Source organism: Nesoenas mayeri, assembly GCF_963082525.1.
Source record: "Nesoenas mayeri genome assembly, chromosome: Z".
NCBI classification, from domain to species: domain Eukaryota; kingdom Metazoa; phylum Chordata; class Aves; order Columbiformes; family Columbidae; genus Nesoenas; species Nesoenas mayeri.
The window spans coordinates 43192383-43211811 of NC_137542.1; the positions used below are offsets into that span (position 1 = coordinate 43192383).

The 19429-nt window shown below is 38.8% G+C and overlaps 1 protein-coding gene across 1 annotated transcript in view; it reads right to left on the reverse strand.

Annotated features, from left to right (window-relative positions):
• The window catches only part of MCC (MCC regulator of WNT signaling pathway), a gene marked incomplete at both ends in the record, with an annotated part of 199321 nt that overhangs the window by 153222 nt on the left and 26670 nt on the right, over positions 1 to 19429 (reverse strand). The window contains one exon of the mRNA XM_080362879.1: positions 16106 to 16317. Coding sequence (XP_080219005.1) covers positions 16106 to 16317 — 212 coding nt within the window. The remainder of the gene's footprint in view (positions 1 to 16105; positions 16318 to 19429) is intronic.

Sequence of the window (19429 nt, forward strand, 5' to 3'; positions counted from 1 at the left end):
TTAATGAGCTTCACGTAAGTTCACAGAGGAATTAAAAGGAGAGTGCTGCTACAGTCCTCAGTGTTCGGGCACAGAGAAAAGAGAAGAAAGCTCCTCTCCCCGAGACAAACCAATGCTGCACTTCACGCTAAAGTTTCCCCTGCCAGTGAGCCTGGAGTTTAAGTGGTTTATGATCAAACACAGCTGTCTTGCTGCTGGCTAAAGGGTGCATGGAAGGGGCGGTACTAAAAGGATAGTGCAAGTGGGAGGGAGCAAGCTACAGAGAGTTCATTTTGGAATTGCAGGCATCTTTCCAGCTTTCTGCATACTAATCACTACACACAAAACTATAAAGCTAAGTAACAGGAAATGCCACCTGGATAACAATAAACTGGATTCCCATTTCCCTATTCCCATCTGCAATTAAGTAAGGAAAGTTGGGGGACTTCATGGCGTGTGGGCTGTAAAGATTTCAAAAGGTCACAATAAGCCCAAAAGCACCATTAGAAAGCTGCAGATTCTGTGTAACACCCTGACATTTTACAGAGACTTTGGGGAGATGCTACTGGAAGAAAGGGAGAAAAAAAGCATTTGCTTTCAACAATCAACTAATGTTCTAGAAAAATCCTTAACAAGCTGGATTTGTGCACATGCTGCACTCACTGCAAGAACTGACAAACCTCCCCCTTCCCTCCATCCCCTAAAGTATAGTGAAAGCCACACACACTTTGTGATGCTGAATCATTATGTTCTTTTGGAGTTACAAGTAGCAAATACCAGACTCTGCAGCTGATATGTACCTGATTACCTTAATACAATGTATTACTGATGTGTCAAATGAGTTCAGAAAACCACCAGGAGAAACAGGAATAAATGCTGTACAAGCTAGGGCACAGTTCTTGCACTCCCACAAAAACGTTTACACAGAAAACAATGTTTTCCAAGAGCAACATTTCAAAAATCATCTTGTGATTTTTATTTTTCTCTCCTAATCGGAGATTAAAATCAATACACAGACATAAGGATAACTCATCCAAATGCCAATAAATGAAGTGCATTAAAAACAAGAATTGAGATGAACACACATATATAAATATCGCTCTACATCACTAAAAAGCATTGGCACTTTCTGGGTCCTTGTCCTTCCTCCATGCCCAACATCAGGAACTGCAGATCTCCTCTGGCTCAGGGGGGAAGGGGAATGCCACAGTCTCTTTACAAAACTTTTTACTTTTGTCCTCCAGGTCTATTTTCTAGCCTTTCCTTTCTATTTTCTGTATTTTTCCCATCCTCCAGTTTGCTTTTTAGTAACCTGTGGTTTTGGAGTTCCCTTCTCTTTTAATGCCCACCTTGCATTGCCTCCATTCCTCATTACCTTCCTCCTTGGGAGCATCCTCCCTGTCGCACCTTTACACACAGTTCTGTCGCCACGTTAGTGCTTCTCTGCGCATTCCTCCCTGCTCGTCCGCTTTGTTGCACACACACGTTTTCCATTTAGGGCCCCGCAGGCCGGTGGCGGGGCTGCACTGCTCTCTGCTGGCGGCCGGCTCCGGTCTCAGACACGTCCCCCAGCCCCGGGCAGACCCCCCTGCTGACCCTCCCCTGGGGAGGGATGGAGTAGCACATGCACCGCCGTGTGGTGCACTGATTTCCCGTGCATTAAAATGTTTATACGCAGGAACAAAGGTGCTGTGTAATGATTTACCTCGTTTCTCACACCTGAGGAAACAAACAAACAAACAAACCAACCATTTTCGGTTCAAAAATTCCTGCAGCTGACACAGCACATATAGGAATTTTTTATCTTTTCCAAGCTATGCCTTCACAAGGCTGAGGGTGAGAAAGGTTTTGTATTTTGCATCACTATCCCTATCAACTTTTATATTTGCTTGGAATCTGCCCTGATGTGATCTTTGTCCAATTCTGTCACATGCATCACAGGTTCTTCCACACAGGGATGAGTCTCAGAATTACTTAAGAATAAAGTTCTAAGGTTTTCCTTTTCCAAAGCAAAGGACATATTAATTATGGCCTCAATATACCGCATTTCCTATACTATATCCCTATACTGCCAAGTACTTCCCAGTTGACTATCAATAGGCATTCAGAAATTAGAAGTTTTGATTTGCTTTCCTCTCGCACCATTGGTGCCCATTCCTGGCAGACAAGCCACCCAACAGACCAGAGTACATGGCACTCAGATGCATCTCAAGCATAATGGTGCAGGACACGTCAGGATCTGAACTAGATCCATTCCATACTGCACCCATACACTGCACAGGATTATTTTTTCCTGTCTCTTTCCTATTCCACACAGTAACGTGGTAAAAAGGGACAGAGATACTGACTGGAAAACAAGAGCAGAATTCATAGTTTAACGTGCACAAGAACATAGGAGATGCATGCCACTACTTTCAGAAAAATCATTATTTAAAATATAAAAACTAATTGTAACTCCTGAAAATTAATGAAACAGTCAAACCCTGGTGATGGAGCTGACTCCCATTACAATCTCTGCATACTTGCACTAATTGGTACAGGGTTACATACCTCTCAATTGGAAAACATCAGCTGTTACTGTTAACCAACCCACAAGCACTGGTACTGCCTGTTTCAATGTAGCCTGAGGTCCTTATAAACTTTGCAGGCATTTATTTATTGTGGAGGGACAGCCATGACTAAATGTAATAATTCTTCTAAAACAGTTACTATTATATCACATTTTAAAAATAGTAGGATCGATAACATATTCGAAATACCTAAATATTTAGAACTCGTTCCTCTGTGAAATGTCATATTATCTAGTATTTCTCCAAGTCCATTTACTAACTGAATGAAAACATTAGATCACAAAACTAAATTCCCAGATAGACTTGACCGAGTGTCTCCAGGCAGCTTCACTGTTTCCAAACACATGCAAGTGATCTAACACAGTAGCAGGGTACTAAGAACTTTTCTGAAGCCAAAGTGCATTTTCCCATTGGCTTGTGCCAAAGCCAAGCTTCAAAGAAAGCAAAGGAAATCCCAAGTATGCCAATTTTGCATTGCCAGGAAAAGAACAGAGCACCCTGTGATCCAGCTAGAGAGAGGTGCCTGCTGGATTCAGTCCCTCTCTGTTTCTATTTGGCTGCTGACTATCCAGTCTCTCCCTGACTCAGTTCCTTGTCTAGGACAGCAACGCTCCCTTGCCCTCACCTCCTCCTGCCTGTCTGATTCTTTAGCCTCTACAGGCAGGAATGGGGTGAGGATGGGAACAGAAAGAGCAATCTCTTAACCTACAGAGGTACATTTCTCAGCCCAAGAGGACAGAGTCTCAGTGGGTGCCTCAGTGTGTACTGTGACACAAACATGAAGGGGAAACAAGAAGCTGGATGCATCCGACTGCCACTGAGGCTTTTATAAACAATACCCACCAATCATGCTATGTCACGACAAAGACACTGTCCTGGGCTTCCACTCAGTCTCAGTGGATTCTGATCAATTACTGCTTTCTGCACCTCTAAGGCACTCATGATGCATACTGCTGGTAAGTAGCCACATCTGCACTGACAGATTCTTCCCATGAAAATTTCAGAATTATCTAGTAACAACCATTGGTGTGGCCAGTTTGCTGACTGTTGATCTAATAATCCTTTGGCCACTCTATTCAATTTGTTTATTCTTATTAAACTCTAGAAAAAGAATCACTGACATGCACTCGAGATTTACTAAGGAATCTACTTTTTGGTCGTATCTGAATACTCATTTAATAAGATTTACTCTGTCATCTGGTGTAAAAGGATTCTTTCGGGATGAGATACAACTCTCTGGCCCTTCTCATCTTTACTTTTTGAAACTGTCACAGAATGTGGAAAAAACTCAGCACTGTAGTTATTTTACAAGGTTTCTTCCTCATAATCTGTCTCAGTAATTACAACACTCTGTTTCCTAACAGTTATTGGAGCAGGTGTGACAAGTGCCACACTTGAATGTTTCTTCCTTGTTCTGACAGCTGCAGAGTGAAAACTACAGCATAAAAGCAATTATCTACTAAATATATATGTATCGCATATTCTTCAGCATAGTGTATACCACTTTCTGGGAAGCAGTTTCCCTCTACATACAACATGCATAATTAGCTGATCACAATTCCAGGATGTACAAAATAAGGCCTTCTTAGTTGGTTCTGTTTAATGAGCTCTGTAATTGAAATGCCACTAATTGAACTCCACTGAGCATTTAGTTCATGCTTATTTGTTTCAATATCATCTCTACAGTTAGAGCAGCACCCTGCATAATCCTATACACAAATAGATTACACCTTCAAATATTGCAAATCTGGTACACATAATTTGAGTGCAGCATGTTTTTTTCTCACTCTGGCACGAAATACACGGCTGTAGTGCCAAAGTATAAATTTCCATGGACAAAATAGTAGCACTCAGAAGGCTAAACTTGGAAGCAGAAGCTCAATACAGCATTTAGATAATGTTTCCAGAAAATACTTTATTCAATAATACTAATGCACTGTGATATAAAAGGAAGAGGCCAAAAGGGACGGTAGTTTCTTCTTGATGTTCTCATTAATGCTGGTGAAGGTTATACACCTAGGCTGAGAGAAAAAAAAAAACCACAAAATACCACAACTTATTTGAAACAATTGAAAGTAACCTTATACTGAAGAATAAACCACTGTCTCTGAAAAAAATGCAAGCAAATTTCTCTTCTTTCCTTCAATCACACCATCTTAATTAGTCTAAAACAGATAACGTGTCTAGAATAATGTCATTTCCAAATAGCACTTCAATCAGCTACTCTCACTTGTTCACCCTTCCTTAAATACTTAATCCACTTAAAAAGTCATGTCCTTGACCTGATCAGTCTCCTTGGGAGTTCACATTTGATCCCTTTTTCCATCCTTCAGTATTTCATGCCATAAAGCCACTCACCAACCTGTCAAATATCCACTCTCATTTTCTGTCATTTCATCCAAAGCCATCACATTCATTTTGATTCCCCCTGACCCCACAGAGCCTTAGCATCAGGTCAGGACAGGAGAAGCACCAGGGTGTCAATGTGTGCCTGTTATTCATGTTAGAAATTGTCTGAGGACAATAGGGAGAGAAAACAGCAATTTCATGCTCCTTTCATGTTGCAGCCATCTAATTATCATCACTGTTGATTTGTTCCTTGCTTAAAAACACAAACAAGGACATTCTGTAAACTACAATTCATGTCATCATACTTCTGCTGAGCTTCCTTTCATTGTTCAGCATTCCCTCAGTTAATCATCTATTCCTCCAGTTATTAACCACAAGGTAAACTCACTCATTTAACTTCCAGTCCCTACAATCTTGGTAGCTATTTTGATTTAACTTTTTGAGATACAGTCTGTTGGTTTTGAATACTTATTGCACTGAAAATATGACCACTCTTAGTAAAATACCTGTGGATTAATCCTGCCTTTGAGATATCTACGCTTCTCCTTTATCAGAACTTGTATTCCCTCAAATTATCAGTCACAAATTGAATCTCTTTCAAACATTCTCTCTCCTCGTTTCACCAGCTGTGGTCAAGACCTCTTCTGAATGTTTAAGAGATGAACTGATGGATACTTTCTGACTACATGTACATATATACACATACATATACATATTTGTACATATTTAGTGTGTGATGTTTGTATATATACTACACATACTTAACAAACAAGTATACACATATTATATACATCTGTGTACACAGACTTATCTATATACATGTACATATATAAGTATTTGAAAGTATGGATTCACTCAGATGTTCCATTTGAAACATTTTCAAATGGATGAATACTGGCAAAGGCAGTCAAAGGGCTGACAGATCCCTACTTGAAGCTCTACAAGACTTTGTGGCTGGCATGAACATCTAAATAACAAGAGCATCAAGTTCACTGAGCACTTATGGAGTTTGGGGAAGCTTTCATTTTGTCAGAAATGATTAAAAAAATTACTTCACCAACAATGTGAACTCAACGGATACATATAAAACCTCTGGTGAATCAAAACCCCTAGTTTTCAACCAGATCTATGTTACTATCAACAAATTTGAGACTATTGTCACTAAATTCCTACAGACCTTGTGTTAAGTTCATTTTATTTGCTGTCTTCCTTGGCTGCATAGTTGAATGGGTGCTCATAAAGATCAACAAGTTAGTTTACAGAACAATTCTCAACTCCCTAACTATTTAGCATCCTGTAACTAGAAGTGTATCCTGGCATGAGACACTTCATCATTATGAAGAAACACCTGGCACCCCTGTGGGTGCTACAGAAATAAGGGTTTTTCCTTCCTTTTCTATAATACATACGAGACAATCAATATTCATGTAAAAATCAGATTCAGCAATAATATGCACTTACAGTCTCTTTAAAAATTCATAGGGTAGAAAGACTCAATGTCTTTTTCTCCAGTCACTTCCCTAAAATTATAGCTTCAAGTAGGTAAAGTAATACAAAACTCAGCATAGGAAATTAGAGAGGGCTATTTAGCTTAAAGCCATAAACCTCACTTGGGTACATCAGTGGGGTTCTTACTTCATTATGAACTCTTCACTGCCCTTCCCAAAGCTCAAAGTTTATTTGATTGCTTCCTACCATGATGAAAAACAGAGTTTAACAACACAGTGCAACAGAGCTATTACCATAATCTGTCTCCCAGCTGAGTAGTGATAATGTGGTTTTCTAACCCAAAATGAAGCAATCACACTGAAACAGTTCTTCACAAAAAGTACAAACAGTAAGTGCAAGAGAGCACATGTGCAGAAGTACTCACCTCCCATTTTCTCTGCACTGGCACCTAAATAGGTCCTCAAAACAGCTGTGCTGACAATCATATGTTCATTAAAAAAAAAAAAAAAATAATACAAACCCAGAACAGAAAGCGAAGCAGCAAGTTTGAACAGCAGCAGCAGCATCCTGTACTGCCTCAGATCAGTGTCCCAGACCTGACACTGTCAGGGGAATAATTCCATCTTGATGAACTTAACCATGGCACTGACAGGTTTCTATGGGCAGGAACCCTACCTTGTCTCGCTTGGTTGGCAGGATAAAGGTTGATCACTCCATTATAACTGAACTAGCCCTGAACTGCAAAAGCTCTTCGAGTCCATTTTCAACTGTGCACTGTGGTTAAGATTTTCACTTTATTATTAAAATTCCAGTATATAATATAACAAAAACATATGAGTTCATTATATGCATAAAAGGGGAGGGGGAATAAGTCTTCTCATCTCTTTAATTAACGAGGATTCACAGAAGCTTGACAGTGCCAACTGCAACTATGTCAGGTCAACACTTCCAACTCAAACATCAGGCAGAAAGGCTGGTAAAGCAGAAGATCCTGTGTCAAGGCTACATTGTAATCTTTCTGGCACACCAGAACCCAGGAGATTCACTTCGCTTCAACAGACTAATCTGGGCCTCAGGCTCAGCTTAGCAAGACCAAGCAAGGTAAATATATTAATACTATATTCTATGTAGCTTTTTGCAGTGGTGCTGGGACAATGTACCAGGTGAACCACTCTTCATCTCAGACAACCTAGAAAAAAAAAGGAGTAAAAAGATCTGCACACCTGCACTGGAGCCGGAGCTCTGGTAACTACAGCAAACATAATGGGATGCACAGTTTCTAGTCAGAATCTAGTCAGGATACAAAATCCTTGCAACTGATTTAAATTACAAGTTTTGAAACTTACACGCACTTGTTAAAAGCCTCATTTTCTATAGCGACCAATTGCCACATGCCAGTTCCCATCATTCAGTTAAAACCTTAGAGCTGGGACAAAACCCACCATTCTGTGCACTTCACCTTCATTATATATTGTGAGAGATGTTGTTCAACTGTCACATAAAAGATTCAAATAAAAGCCTCAGTCAAAAGGATCTATTAAAAAGCTGCCTGAAAAACATGCCCTACGGTGACACCCATCACATTGTGCTGTGACCGTCTGCAGACAGAAATAGCAACAGAAAAAAGAAAAAAGAAAAAAAAAAGAAGAACCTCAGCACAAAGTCGTCAAAAAGGGACTATAATGAAATCAACTGTCATGGAGAAAAGGAGAAAGAAATTATGTCAATATGTTACTGAAGGGAATTTTCAAGAAACTTCATAGTTTCCCTTTTGCTCACTTTATGTCTGTTATGATCCAATAAGGTTAAAAGACAGAAAAACTAAATTTCAAATAAAGCAAACTAGTCTTGGCAGACCTAATCTGTAATGTCCCTTTTAACTTATAAAAGAAAAATGAATAGCTGAGCACTATTAGAGGGCTATATAAGCCAGAATGGTATAAACACAATGCATAATCCTATTACACCTGATGCCTGCTTCAGACAAACAAACTCCATTTCAATGCTGGTTTGAATTCAAAGACAAAAAGCAAACAGCTTCATGTACCTCCACACAAAAAACATCTGTCAGACAAAACTGCCTGTGTGCCTGCTTTCTGACTAGCCAAGCCTCCTGAATCTATATTCCAATAATCAGTTATTGCATTAATGGAATTGTCACATTCTATTTTTAGCCTGGCAGAATGGAAATGATGCCTAGTTTGGAGGCAAAGGCACAAAAGGCAAGGTTGTCTTGGGCACAAATCTTTTATTAAGAGTAGTCTCTACTGTCCACACCACTAGAATCTTCTTCGTCTTCAGGCCTTCCTGCCTACTACAGCTCCAGCTGAAGGAATCATTAGACTGTACTTTTACAGTAATAGCCTTTGTTGGCATGAAAAATAAATTTTAATACCTGTCACATCTAGGACATGGAAAACAAATGGCTGCAAGAGGAGGAAAGGAAGAGATGTAGCTCCTGTGGTTTCCTGTAACACTACACACCGGTTCCCAAATACAGAACAGATCCTTTGACAAAATAACTTGGAAAAACTGGATCTATGCACAAGTAACTGAATTCTGACATATCCTACAAAGTGGCCATAGCAATTAATAAATTCCTTGAAATACATAGAATCTAAGTGTTTCTTATCGACACAAGCCTCATACAGAGGGACTAGAAAGGCATTGCTCTCTCTCCTGTCAAAAACATGTGTCCTGAGAGCATAGGATACCTGACACTTTGAGGCCAAATTTCCGTGTCTGTAAGGGAAAGGATGGGGAAGCTGAAGGAGCAGAGCTTCCCAAACCAAGGAGCAAACAAGCCTATTTTAGAAAAAAGAGAAGATTTGGAGAGAGCATGGAAAAGAAAAAGGAGCAGACTTTGCCAGAAAAGGCCATACCAATTTTACTGAGATATAAACCATAAAAACTTTAGAAATTAAACGAGACCCATGGTAGTAGGTTCTCATTAACAGGGACACCAAACAAATGTACAAACCAACCATGGAATTACCTTTCACAGTACAGTTCTTGATACCAGCCCTGAAAAGATCATTTCCCAAAAGAAATACCTGTGTGATTTCAATAAAACTCATATTTAATTTACAGCTGATACATTAAACAATAGAGAAAACTCTTCATATTTAGGATAATTATTAAGAGCATACCTTGACTGCTGCAAATCTCTATGAAGTCATTTCTTTCCCAATCCCCTAAAGAAGTATTTTTGCTTTCTTCATAACCAGAAATTCTTCCTGTTTTTAAGGAGTCAATTTTTACATCTACATGCACAAGCTTTGTTAAAATAAGACAAAAAGGTAGCTTACTAGAGTAAGAGCACACATAGAAGATTTACAACTTTTGGGGAGGGTAAGTGGTATGGATATTAATTTTTACTCCCTAAACACACTAACATTACAGTGACTTGTGACTTATATACATAAGATGGACAAGCAGACACCTATCATCAGTGGTTAATTCAATCATATCAGTGTTTTTAGGGAAAGACTGTTGATTACACAGGCACATCCCCTGCCAGTCACACAGCAAAGGATGCTAGAAAATTCAGCTGGCTGTCTTACAGCCAAGCTGGGAAGTGTGGTACGAAGTAACAGAATAATTGATGTATTGTCAAATGGTCTCAGGTACTAGAGAAAGGGCCAAGGAGATTAAATTCTCTGTGCACAGGCTTTGAATTTCAGCGCAGGATGTCATATGTGAATATATGCCAAATACCAAGCATCTCTGTAATATTCTCTTGCTAAAGTGCTAAGTACATATTATAATGTTAAGGTACTGCAAGAAATCATAACATGCTCAATAACGTGACAGCAGTACAGAATTTACATGCAGATCACTTAATTTACATTTACATGCATCTCAATGCACAAAAACAGCTATTGTGACTCAGGATGAAACAGCCCATTAATGTTGTTTCAAGTAGTTACCCAGAACCAGCTGCACTACAGTCTCACATAAACACAGTGATAATTATTAAGTGTGCTCTTTTTATACCCAAAAGCTATCTCTATGAATAGGTCACAGTAAGTTAGGTTGCCTGATTAGGGACCAGATCCTCTAGGTGGGATAGGAAAAGCTACCTCTCCCTAAATAAAGTAACGGTGACTTCTGGAATACTATCACTCAGTATAAACTATGTCAACTAAAAATAATAGCTTTCTCAAAACAATGGTTCTGTCTGTCATAACATGCAGCTCAATACAATGCAGCTAGTGATCATGCTGAGAAACTAATGCTAATATAACTACATACTGCTTTGCCATTAATATTTCCAGTATGTCTTCATACTTTATCAACTTTGGGATTGTGTACCCAACAGAGATGACATCTCCATTAGGCACAGTGAGTCCACGGTCAGAACTAAATTTGGTATAGTGACCTTAATTCTGCTGTGCAGAAAGCATACCATGTCACACAGACGTACAATCAAAATGGTCTGTTCCCAAGATCAACAAAGTCCTTAGTAGCTCCGATTGAAGTACACACACGTGTAAATCAGACAGGAATAGCTGAAGAAGAGCTTATTCCACAGTAGTTACAAAGAGATGCATTAAGAATCTTGGTGCATTAGCTTTCTGGTTTGTTCTTGACAGAGACACTCCAAACCCAGCTCCCTTTAAGACGAAAATTAAGTGCAGATTTGGCAGGTTGAGCAAACTGCATCGATGCCCTCCTGCCTAAACACACTCATCTTGCATTGGGAAGATAAAGCAGGATTACATCTGTTTATCGCTGGCCAGAACGATGAGAAGCTGCAGGAAGCGATGCTGGCACCTCTGTAAATATGCCATTCTCTCTAAGAACAACCACATCTGTGGCACTTGCATGGCTGCTTTGAGGAGGAAATAGCAACATGAGCTTCTGAAAGCAAGTGGTCATGAAGAAATCCTACCACACTCTGTTCTCAAAAACATAGCTGTACTCTTCCCCTCTGCAAGTCAATCATACCCTCATCAAATTTTTCTACGTTTTCAACCAAAAATGTTCTGGCAAGGAAGGTGCAGTCAAAAAGATTCCAATAGAGCAGGAGTGTCTTTGGAAGGAAAACCAGAGATTAAAGCATCCTGGATCACAGCAGTCCCTGGACTGGATAGTTTTTTTTTAAAAAAAGGAGAACATATTGAGGGTCATATTTCAAAAATGTAAGATCTCTGTGCACAGGCTTTCTCAGTAAACCAGAGTTCTTTACAGTTAAAAGAATAAAGGGATGAGATCATATCATCATGGCAGATGAAACAATCCCAATTGGTTTTACTTATGTACTTCTGACAACAAATACATTCATCTTAAAACAACAATGAATTAAGGCAACAGAAACTAACTGTAAGCACACAGACATGTACTAGCATTTATATGCACACATTCTACTAAAAAAATAATCAAGTTAATCTAGTCTATTTTAATGATGTGCAAGGAGCATATGAAAAGTGAATTAAACATATCGAAATTTTACTACCTCTGCTTATTAAACTTCACTGGCATTCTAATGTGACAATGCCTATCATATGGGGATGCTGCCTCATGCGATGTTTTCAGAGAACAGCAATACATCAGCTCCTACAATAGAGAGCTGTCCCTCCTGCTAGCACCATGGGGAATGCATCACAATTGCATGGCTGCGTGGGAAGTGAACAGATGTGACACCACATGAACTAGCTGTTTCACTGCAGTTACATGTCTGTGTACATTAGTGACCCCTGTACAACTTTGAATATTCAAGTACAAAGAAAAAACAATTCACAAGCATGCACATGCACAAAGAAATCCTTTGAAATGCTTGGATTATTTTCTATCCATGAAGAATATTTAAATTATTTACATCCCAATGCAATACAAACTAAATCCATAAATGATTACATTTGGAACATATGCAAGGGTTCCTATCAGAGATATCTGCTGTAGTATTTAACCTAATGGGATGAACATGTACACCATCAGTAAGTGGTGACAGGTCATGTTAAAGGTTATATGTTAGTCATAAATACTGGTACCAAGGTGAAAAGATATAAAAAGAAACGTGTTCTTAATATTTAGGTGTAAAAACGTGAATCTGAAAACACTGAAAGAGTTAAACACCCTATAAAGACTACAGAATAAATTACTGAGGTAAAACAAAAGCTGTATCTGAACATGTGTTAATAAACCACAACATAGCAAAATGACTTGAAATGAACAGATAAAAACATATGCAATGAGTATGAATGGTTGAATTTCAAACAGCATTTAAAAAAAAAATTGCATTGCTCCTTCAGAGCAGCTGTTATGTTTATATAAAGTCCTGTAGAGCTGTACTTCACAGGATTTCAAACGCATTAAAAACACTCACTGTATAAAAACTAAGCAAAGCAACAGTGGACTGATGTTCATTTAGCTTTTGCAAATGGAAAACTTAAATGTTAATGGCAGTAGGGACACCCTCTGTATCGACTGAGGAGTATAATTTATGCTCTAGAAGTACATCATCACAATAAGGATGTCTTTAGCCTGACTGCACAGTTTAAAATCAAAAGGAAGCTGTCAGAAAGATAAACAAGAAATTAAGTAATAACAATTGACACCCCAATAGGGAAAAACACTTCAGGGTGCTGAGAGAAAAGCAATCAGATGAGTCCTAACCAGAAAGCACCTAACTGGTTTATGGTCACCCATACAATAGTTACTTTGGTTAACCTCTGAGTATCTACGTATCTACAAAGAAACGTAAAAAAATCTGCTTTTAAGAGTGTGTCCATAAAGCCTGTGTACATGCATTTGGGAGAAGATGCCAGGAACTGTTCATCCGGGAGGGGGTGACACAGAAAGGGTCTGTTCTGCTTTTTTGTAAGCATTCTGAAGAAGATAAATCTCTCTGGTTAACTTTAGGATCATTTAGAGTTCCAGAGATAAAAGTCCACACAGAGTCTGTTTTTAAATCTCTGTCCTTCTGTTACACAGCTTTACAAAAAGAAGTTTACAATCAGCTCCTGAAGGGAAGAAATTAAGCTATTAAGCCTCCATCAGTTTTTTCAAAGCAATCCTGGTTACAGTATAAAGGCATCTGCCCAGCTCCTTGTGTACAACTGAAAAAGTTCCCTGGATTCAACTCATAACAATGTGAAAGCTGAGATTTGTCATTTCTGTGAATGAATGCAAGGGAGCAGTTTGGCTTGTCATTGTGGCAAAAGCAGTTACGTAAAACAATCTCAGAAAAGACACAGAGAGGGAAGTACCCATATTAAATCACCGCTCTAAGAAGGCTATGTCTATCTCTTTGAAGAGTCTAAACCTAGACTGAAGTAAGCATGCCCCTCACTATTAAAAATTGTGTAATGGGAATAAATGTAAATAGTGAAAAACAAAGTAAATAATTCTCACAATTTTCTCTTATTCCTTCATCTCTCAATTTTAATAAAGCCAAAACAAAAATTTACATATGACCAATGACACCAACACTCAGCAGGAGTCAAATGAAGATGTTATTGTATTCATCTACATATGAGAGACTGCTGATTCTACTGTGGCTTGAAAGAACATAGAAAGAATATGTAAAAGCAGAAGTATAACAGATACTTGTCAAAACAAAGATCAGGCCATCTTACATGACAGTAAGCAAGAAGGAATTTAGAGTTGTGAGTAAAAAGAAAGCCATAATACCTTGGGATATTTATTTCTTATGAGCCTTTGGAATTTTTATTGTTAAGATTTCTACATGTTATAGCAATGCAGTAGCCTTCACGTGGTACATTTCTTGAATAACACTGCATACCTCTATATTTGCAAATGTACAATATGTTACCAAAACCCCTCATTTCTGAACCATCATCATTAAGAGACACAGAAAGAGGGCAAACAAGTACATACCCACCTTGAAACCTGAATGAACTCCAGATCAAAAGGACATAGCAACGCACAGTTCCTAATCCAGAAACAAAAGCATGCAAGCCACTCTTTTTGCACAGCTGTATTGGCCTTAAGGAGCTTTACTTAAACTTCTGTTAAAGTGCATTCTACATCTTTTAAAATAATCAAATGTGAAACAGTTCATGTCTTTCAAAACCAATAATCTTTAAGCAAGTCAATGCATGCTACAGGACATGTATAACTGAACAGGAAGCTTTATGTTGATTCATTCACTATCTGCTTTAGATGTAGACTTGCACCTTTTTAATGGATTATTGTGAGAGTAGTTTTTAGTGTGGGGAAGTACTTGTTTTACCATTCGAGTTTGATTTGAGTTCGGCAGTGTTTACATAGAAGTCAGAGAACACAGGACAGAAATTGTGCTCGGGAAACATTCAAAAAAACAGTGCCTCACAGTTTTCAAGCCTGTTCAATAACCACCTATAAGTAGCTACATTTAGATGATGTTTCTTGCCTTGATGATGACATTACTCAAGCAGGGTCCTACTGAAGAAACAAGACACTGTTTCTCTTCTATCTCCAAAGTTTTTATTCTGCTAAAGGAAATATTAGATTGGATGCACATGATTGCTCTTTTACAAACCTACATCTTCTCTCTTACTTACTTAAAATTAGATTTCCAGAAAACTACTCGAATGAATAAATAAAGCTGATAATAGGCCTATAATTTCCCAGGTCTTCCATCTTACCTTCTTTCTAATAATACATGTATGCCTGCTCATTTTCTGTTCTTTCCAGTTTCCAGGTGCTTCTGCCCAGTTTTGAAGACCGAAGAGTTTAATGATTTATAATAGCTGATCCCTTACTCTCCTTCCTATGGATAATGAGGAAGCAATTCCTTCCTTGAACACTTTTCTCCCTTAGATAAGTTTCAATATCTGCATATTTTTACTCTGCATATGGAAACCTTAGGTCCTATAGCAGACCATGTTCAGGAACCTAAATACAACTTAGAAGGCCTTTGAAAACACTTTAAGAATATTTTTCATCAATTTCTTCTCAAATAATGCAGCTTAAAGAAGTTCATTTTCCTCTGCTGCCAGCAATCACTTCCATAGGACACCAAGTCTTGAGCAGGATGTTGGACTAGATAACCTTCTAAGGTTCTCCTACAGCTTGAATTATCCTATGATACTATGAATTAGGACTCTATTTCATCAGTCAAGTGTGCCAATAAACAGTCATTTTAAAAAAGAGAAACATTTTGCTTTCATTTTAGCACCTTTTACTTCTGCACTTCTCCACTTAAACTCATGCAACTCATGCAACATAAATCAGAAACATGCTACAAAATGGGTGGTCTACTATAACATTCCTGGCTTAAAATGAAAACATAAATTTGATTCAAATGCACTGATGGGGAAGCAAGAAATAACACCCTACTCATTCAACAGTTACTTGTATTTTTACAATGGAGAATAGTTCTTGACTGTAGAAATAAAAAAGCACAGTGCTAGCACACCAAGGGCTCAAAACAATTATCAAACAATTTAGTGCGCAGTAATCATGGGAAGAATTTTTCTGCACAACACTTCTGAACCATCTGACACCATACTTAAAAACTGGTAGGAAATTTTCAGACACAACTCTTCTTCTGTTAAACTGTATAAATGAAAAACTTCAGTTTGGCTCCTCACAGACTTCTACCCTTTTTGATGAAAATCAGTAATACAAGCTTTGGAAATACTATACACCTATTAACCACTAAAATCACATTGGTCTTCTGGTAAATGAAAGGCAACAGCAACATGGCAGGAGGGTTCAAATGTTCTGAGGCTGGAATTAATATACTGCTTTGGAAAGAAAACAAGAAGATATTTCTACAAAATTTTAAAGCACAGGCAAAATGCACTTACAGTGTTGGCTAGTTCTACGTAGCTTCCTCCAACAGATCTGCTAAAATTTGACGTCTGAGCTAGAAGTCTCTGCAGAGCAGCCTGTTGACTCGCATTGCTTCCACCATTCTCCAGTACATTTTGTAGTACAAAATTACTCTGGAGGTCTGGGCTCTGAAGGTCTCTTGCTCCTGAATCATACTCCCAGCTTTCTCTGGCTCCTGATAAGGCACCTAAAATGCAGAAATGGAAAAACATTATAGTATGGACTGTGTATATAAAGAACACAAAGAATCACAGAGTATCTCAGAGACACATAAGGATCATGAAGTCTAACTCCCTGCCCCTCTCACGACTACTTAAAACTAAACCATAGGATTAAGAGCATCATCCAGACACTCCTCGAACACTGACAGGCTTGGTGCCATGACCACTTCCCTGGGGAGACTGTTCTACGTCATGAGCCACCCTCTTGGTGAAGAAACTTTTCCTAATGTCCCATCTGAACTTCCCCTGATGCAGCTTCATTCCATTTCCTCCTGTCCTGTTGCTGGTCACCAGAGAGAGATCAGCACCTCCCCTTCCACTGCTCTCCCTGAGGAAGGTGTAGGCTGTGATGAGCTCACCCATCAGCTTTCTCTTCTCCAAGATGAACAAACTGACCTCAACTGTCCCTTTTAAGTCTTGCCGTGATGACATTTCATGATCTTGGTTGCCCCCCTCTGGACACCCTCCAACAGTTTGATGTTCCTCTTATACTGAGGTCCCCAAAACCACACACAGCACTTGAAAGGTGGGGCTGCACCAGGGCAGTGCAGAATGGGACAACCACCCCCCTCGAAGGCCAGCTACGCTGTGCTTGATGCACCTCAGGACATGGCTGGCTGCCAGGGCGCACTGCTGACACATGAATAAGTCTGCTTATCTTTCCAGAAAGAAGAAAAGCAAACAGCTCCACCAGCATTATTCCCCATCTTGAATATGCTGACAACGCCAGAAAAGAAAAGAAAAAAAAAAAGAAGAAAGTAAAGCATTTTCACAGATCATTTAATAAATTACAAGATCCAGAAGAAAAAATAAAAGCATTTGCATACATTATTTAGTATGGAGTAAAACCAGTGTAATTTACAATAGCTAAGGACCACTGAATGAACAAGTGTCAGTTACTAGTTAGATTGAAAAGTAGCACTGATCAAAGAACAACAGAGAAAAAACGTAATTCACCTCTTTTTGCTTACTGAATACCAAGACAACACATGAATCTTTTAGCCATACAGTTCAGCATTTTTTTATGTTAGCACTGCCTTTGTTATTATCTCAGGATTGCTTATTTCAGTGACACACAATCACAAATTACAATTCAATGCAAGAATATAATCATGTAGCTACTGACAAACAATTAATACTTCAGAGAAAGTTTCTGTATCATGAAGCTGTGGCATTGCTTTTCCTCCATGTGTGATTCTTCCAGTTCCCTACAGGCAGAGATGGGCTTAAATCCCAAAACAAATTTTAAAAACTTGTCTTATTTTATCTCCGTTTCATCCCTAGGTGTTTCTTTCTTCTTCCCATACAACTGTCTCACTCCTTTTAAAATCTTGTTATGTGTTAGAGTCAACAGTTTCCTATGGCAAAACATTCCACAGTAGACACGAGATTATTTAATAACCCTGGGGAGCACTGTAAAATTTCATGCATAGCATAATGAAGACTAAAAGCAATTAAAGTGACTTGTCCAAGCACACATTCCAAGTTAATAGAAAAGTCGGAGCAGCACTACGGACTGCAGCAAAACTCTATATCCAACGTGTAATCATCAAACCATAAGTAATTGTCTGTAATGCCGCTCTATTAGTTTGAAAGCTTTTCCTTTTTATGAGCTAGGTCCCTCTCAAATATTCATTAGCATTCTAAGTGAGTGTTTGCTAATCAGTGGTTATTACTTGTACAGTATAATGCCACGGAGAAACAATAAACTATATAATGAACTATTAGGAGAACGCCTCCCCCTTGCCAAGAAAGTTCAAGCTGCAAAGTGCAAACAGAGAAGCAGCCAGAAGGGAAGTAAGATGGCAATTAATCTGCAGCTTTAGGTCAATATCCTAACACCCTGTAAAGCAGTTATGCATAACAAACTGACTTAAGAAACCCAGATGTGGTTTCCCTGCCTTACTGTAAGGAGAATATGCTAGTCTTTGAACATGCACGTAGAAAATAAAACAAAAAAGTATTACAGTTTATACCAATAAAATTACCATGATTCATTACCACAGTTCCAGGCAAAAATTAAAGATTGGTTCAATTATGTTTACACCAAGAGCATGTGCTACCTTACTTAATCTAACTACATGCTGCAAGCTGTCCAACAGCATTGAGCTAGGATGGTTCCAGATAGACACCAGCCGTATTTTATATCGTGGGTGGTGCACTACGACTAGTGACAACACACAAGGTTAGGAATCTCTGCCCTCTTATGGCCACAGAATACTGTGCAGCAAAAAAAAAAAACAAACAGCAGCCCACAGAGCTCAAGGAGCAGAAATATCTCAGGAGCCTGAGGGGTACAAGGGATAGTTCTGTCATCTCCCAGGTTTGACAAGGGAAACAACTCTGCCTGCACAACCATAGCCAGAGAATTAAGAGAGGTGGTTACATAATCATCTTTCTACAGAGCTAAATATGACACATATTTCAACAGAGCACATCCACTTAATTTCCGTTACTCAAATGACATTGTTCTGCAAAAGGGCTTTCACATTCATTCAATTAACAATAGTAGCTTTGTTGAAGACCTAGGTGGCCTTCATAGATTGTACCATCTGCTAGCAAATTGGAAGTGCTAACAACACCCAGCTTGCTCAGAAGTCACCCGTCAGTCACAGGTGGATCCAGGAAAGATTGCTTCATGACTGTATTGTGACTGTATTTTTAACCCAAGTTTTCTTCAAAGTTCACCTAGGTAGTCCTAATTAAGCAAAACCAAAATAAAACAAAAGGCAAGAGGAGATGACTGTTACAATGGAAGGCATTTCCAGTATTTTATTTTGGGCTTAACCTTAGTCTCTAAACTAAATTTGCCCACTTTTTCCCCAATAGATTCCAAAACTGGCTGTTAAGATGCTGTCCTGCTGGGTCACGCACCTTTTAACTCTCAGCTCTGCAGGGAAACTCTGCAGTTCTCAGAAGTGAGATTTCAGTTATAACTGAAAATTAAGTTGGGAATTAACATGCAACTCTTACTCTTACAGTAGTAACCAGAAAAAAGGTATCATTAGGCATGATAGCACACCAAGAGCTGATATCTGACCTGATAACCAGGAATCTATAGTTCCTAAATCTGTGTTT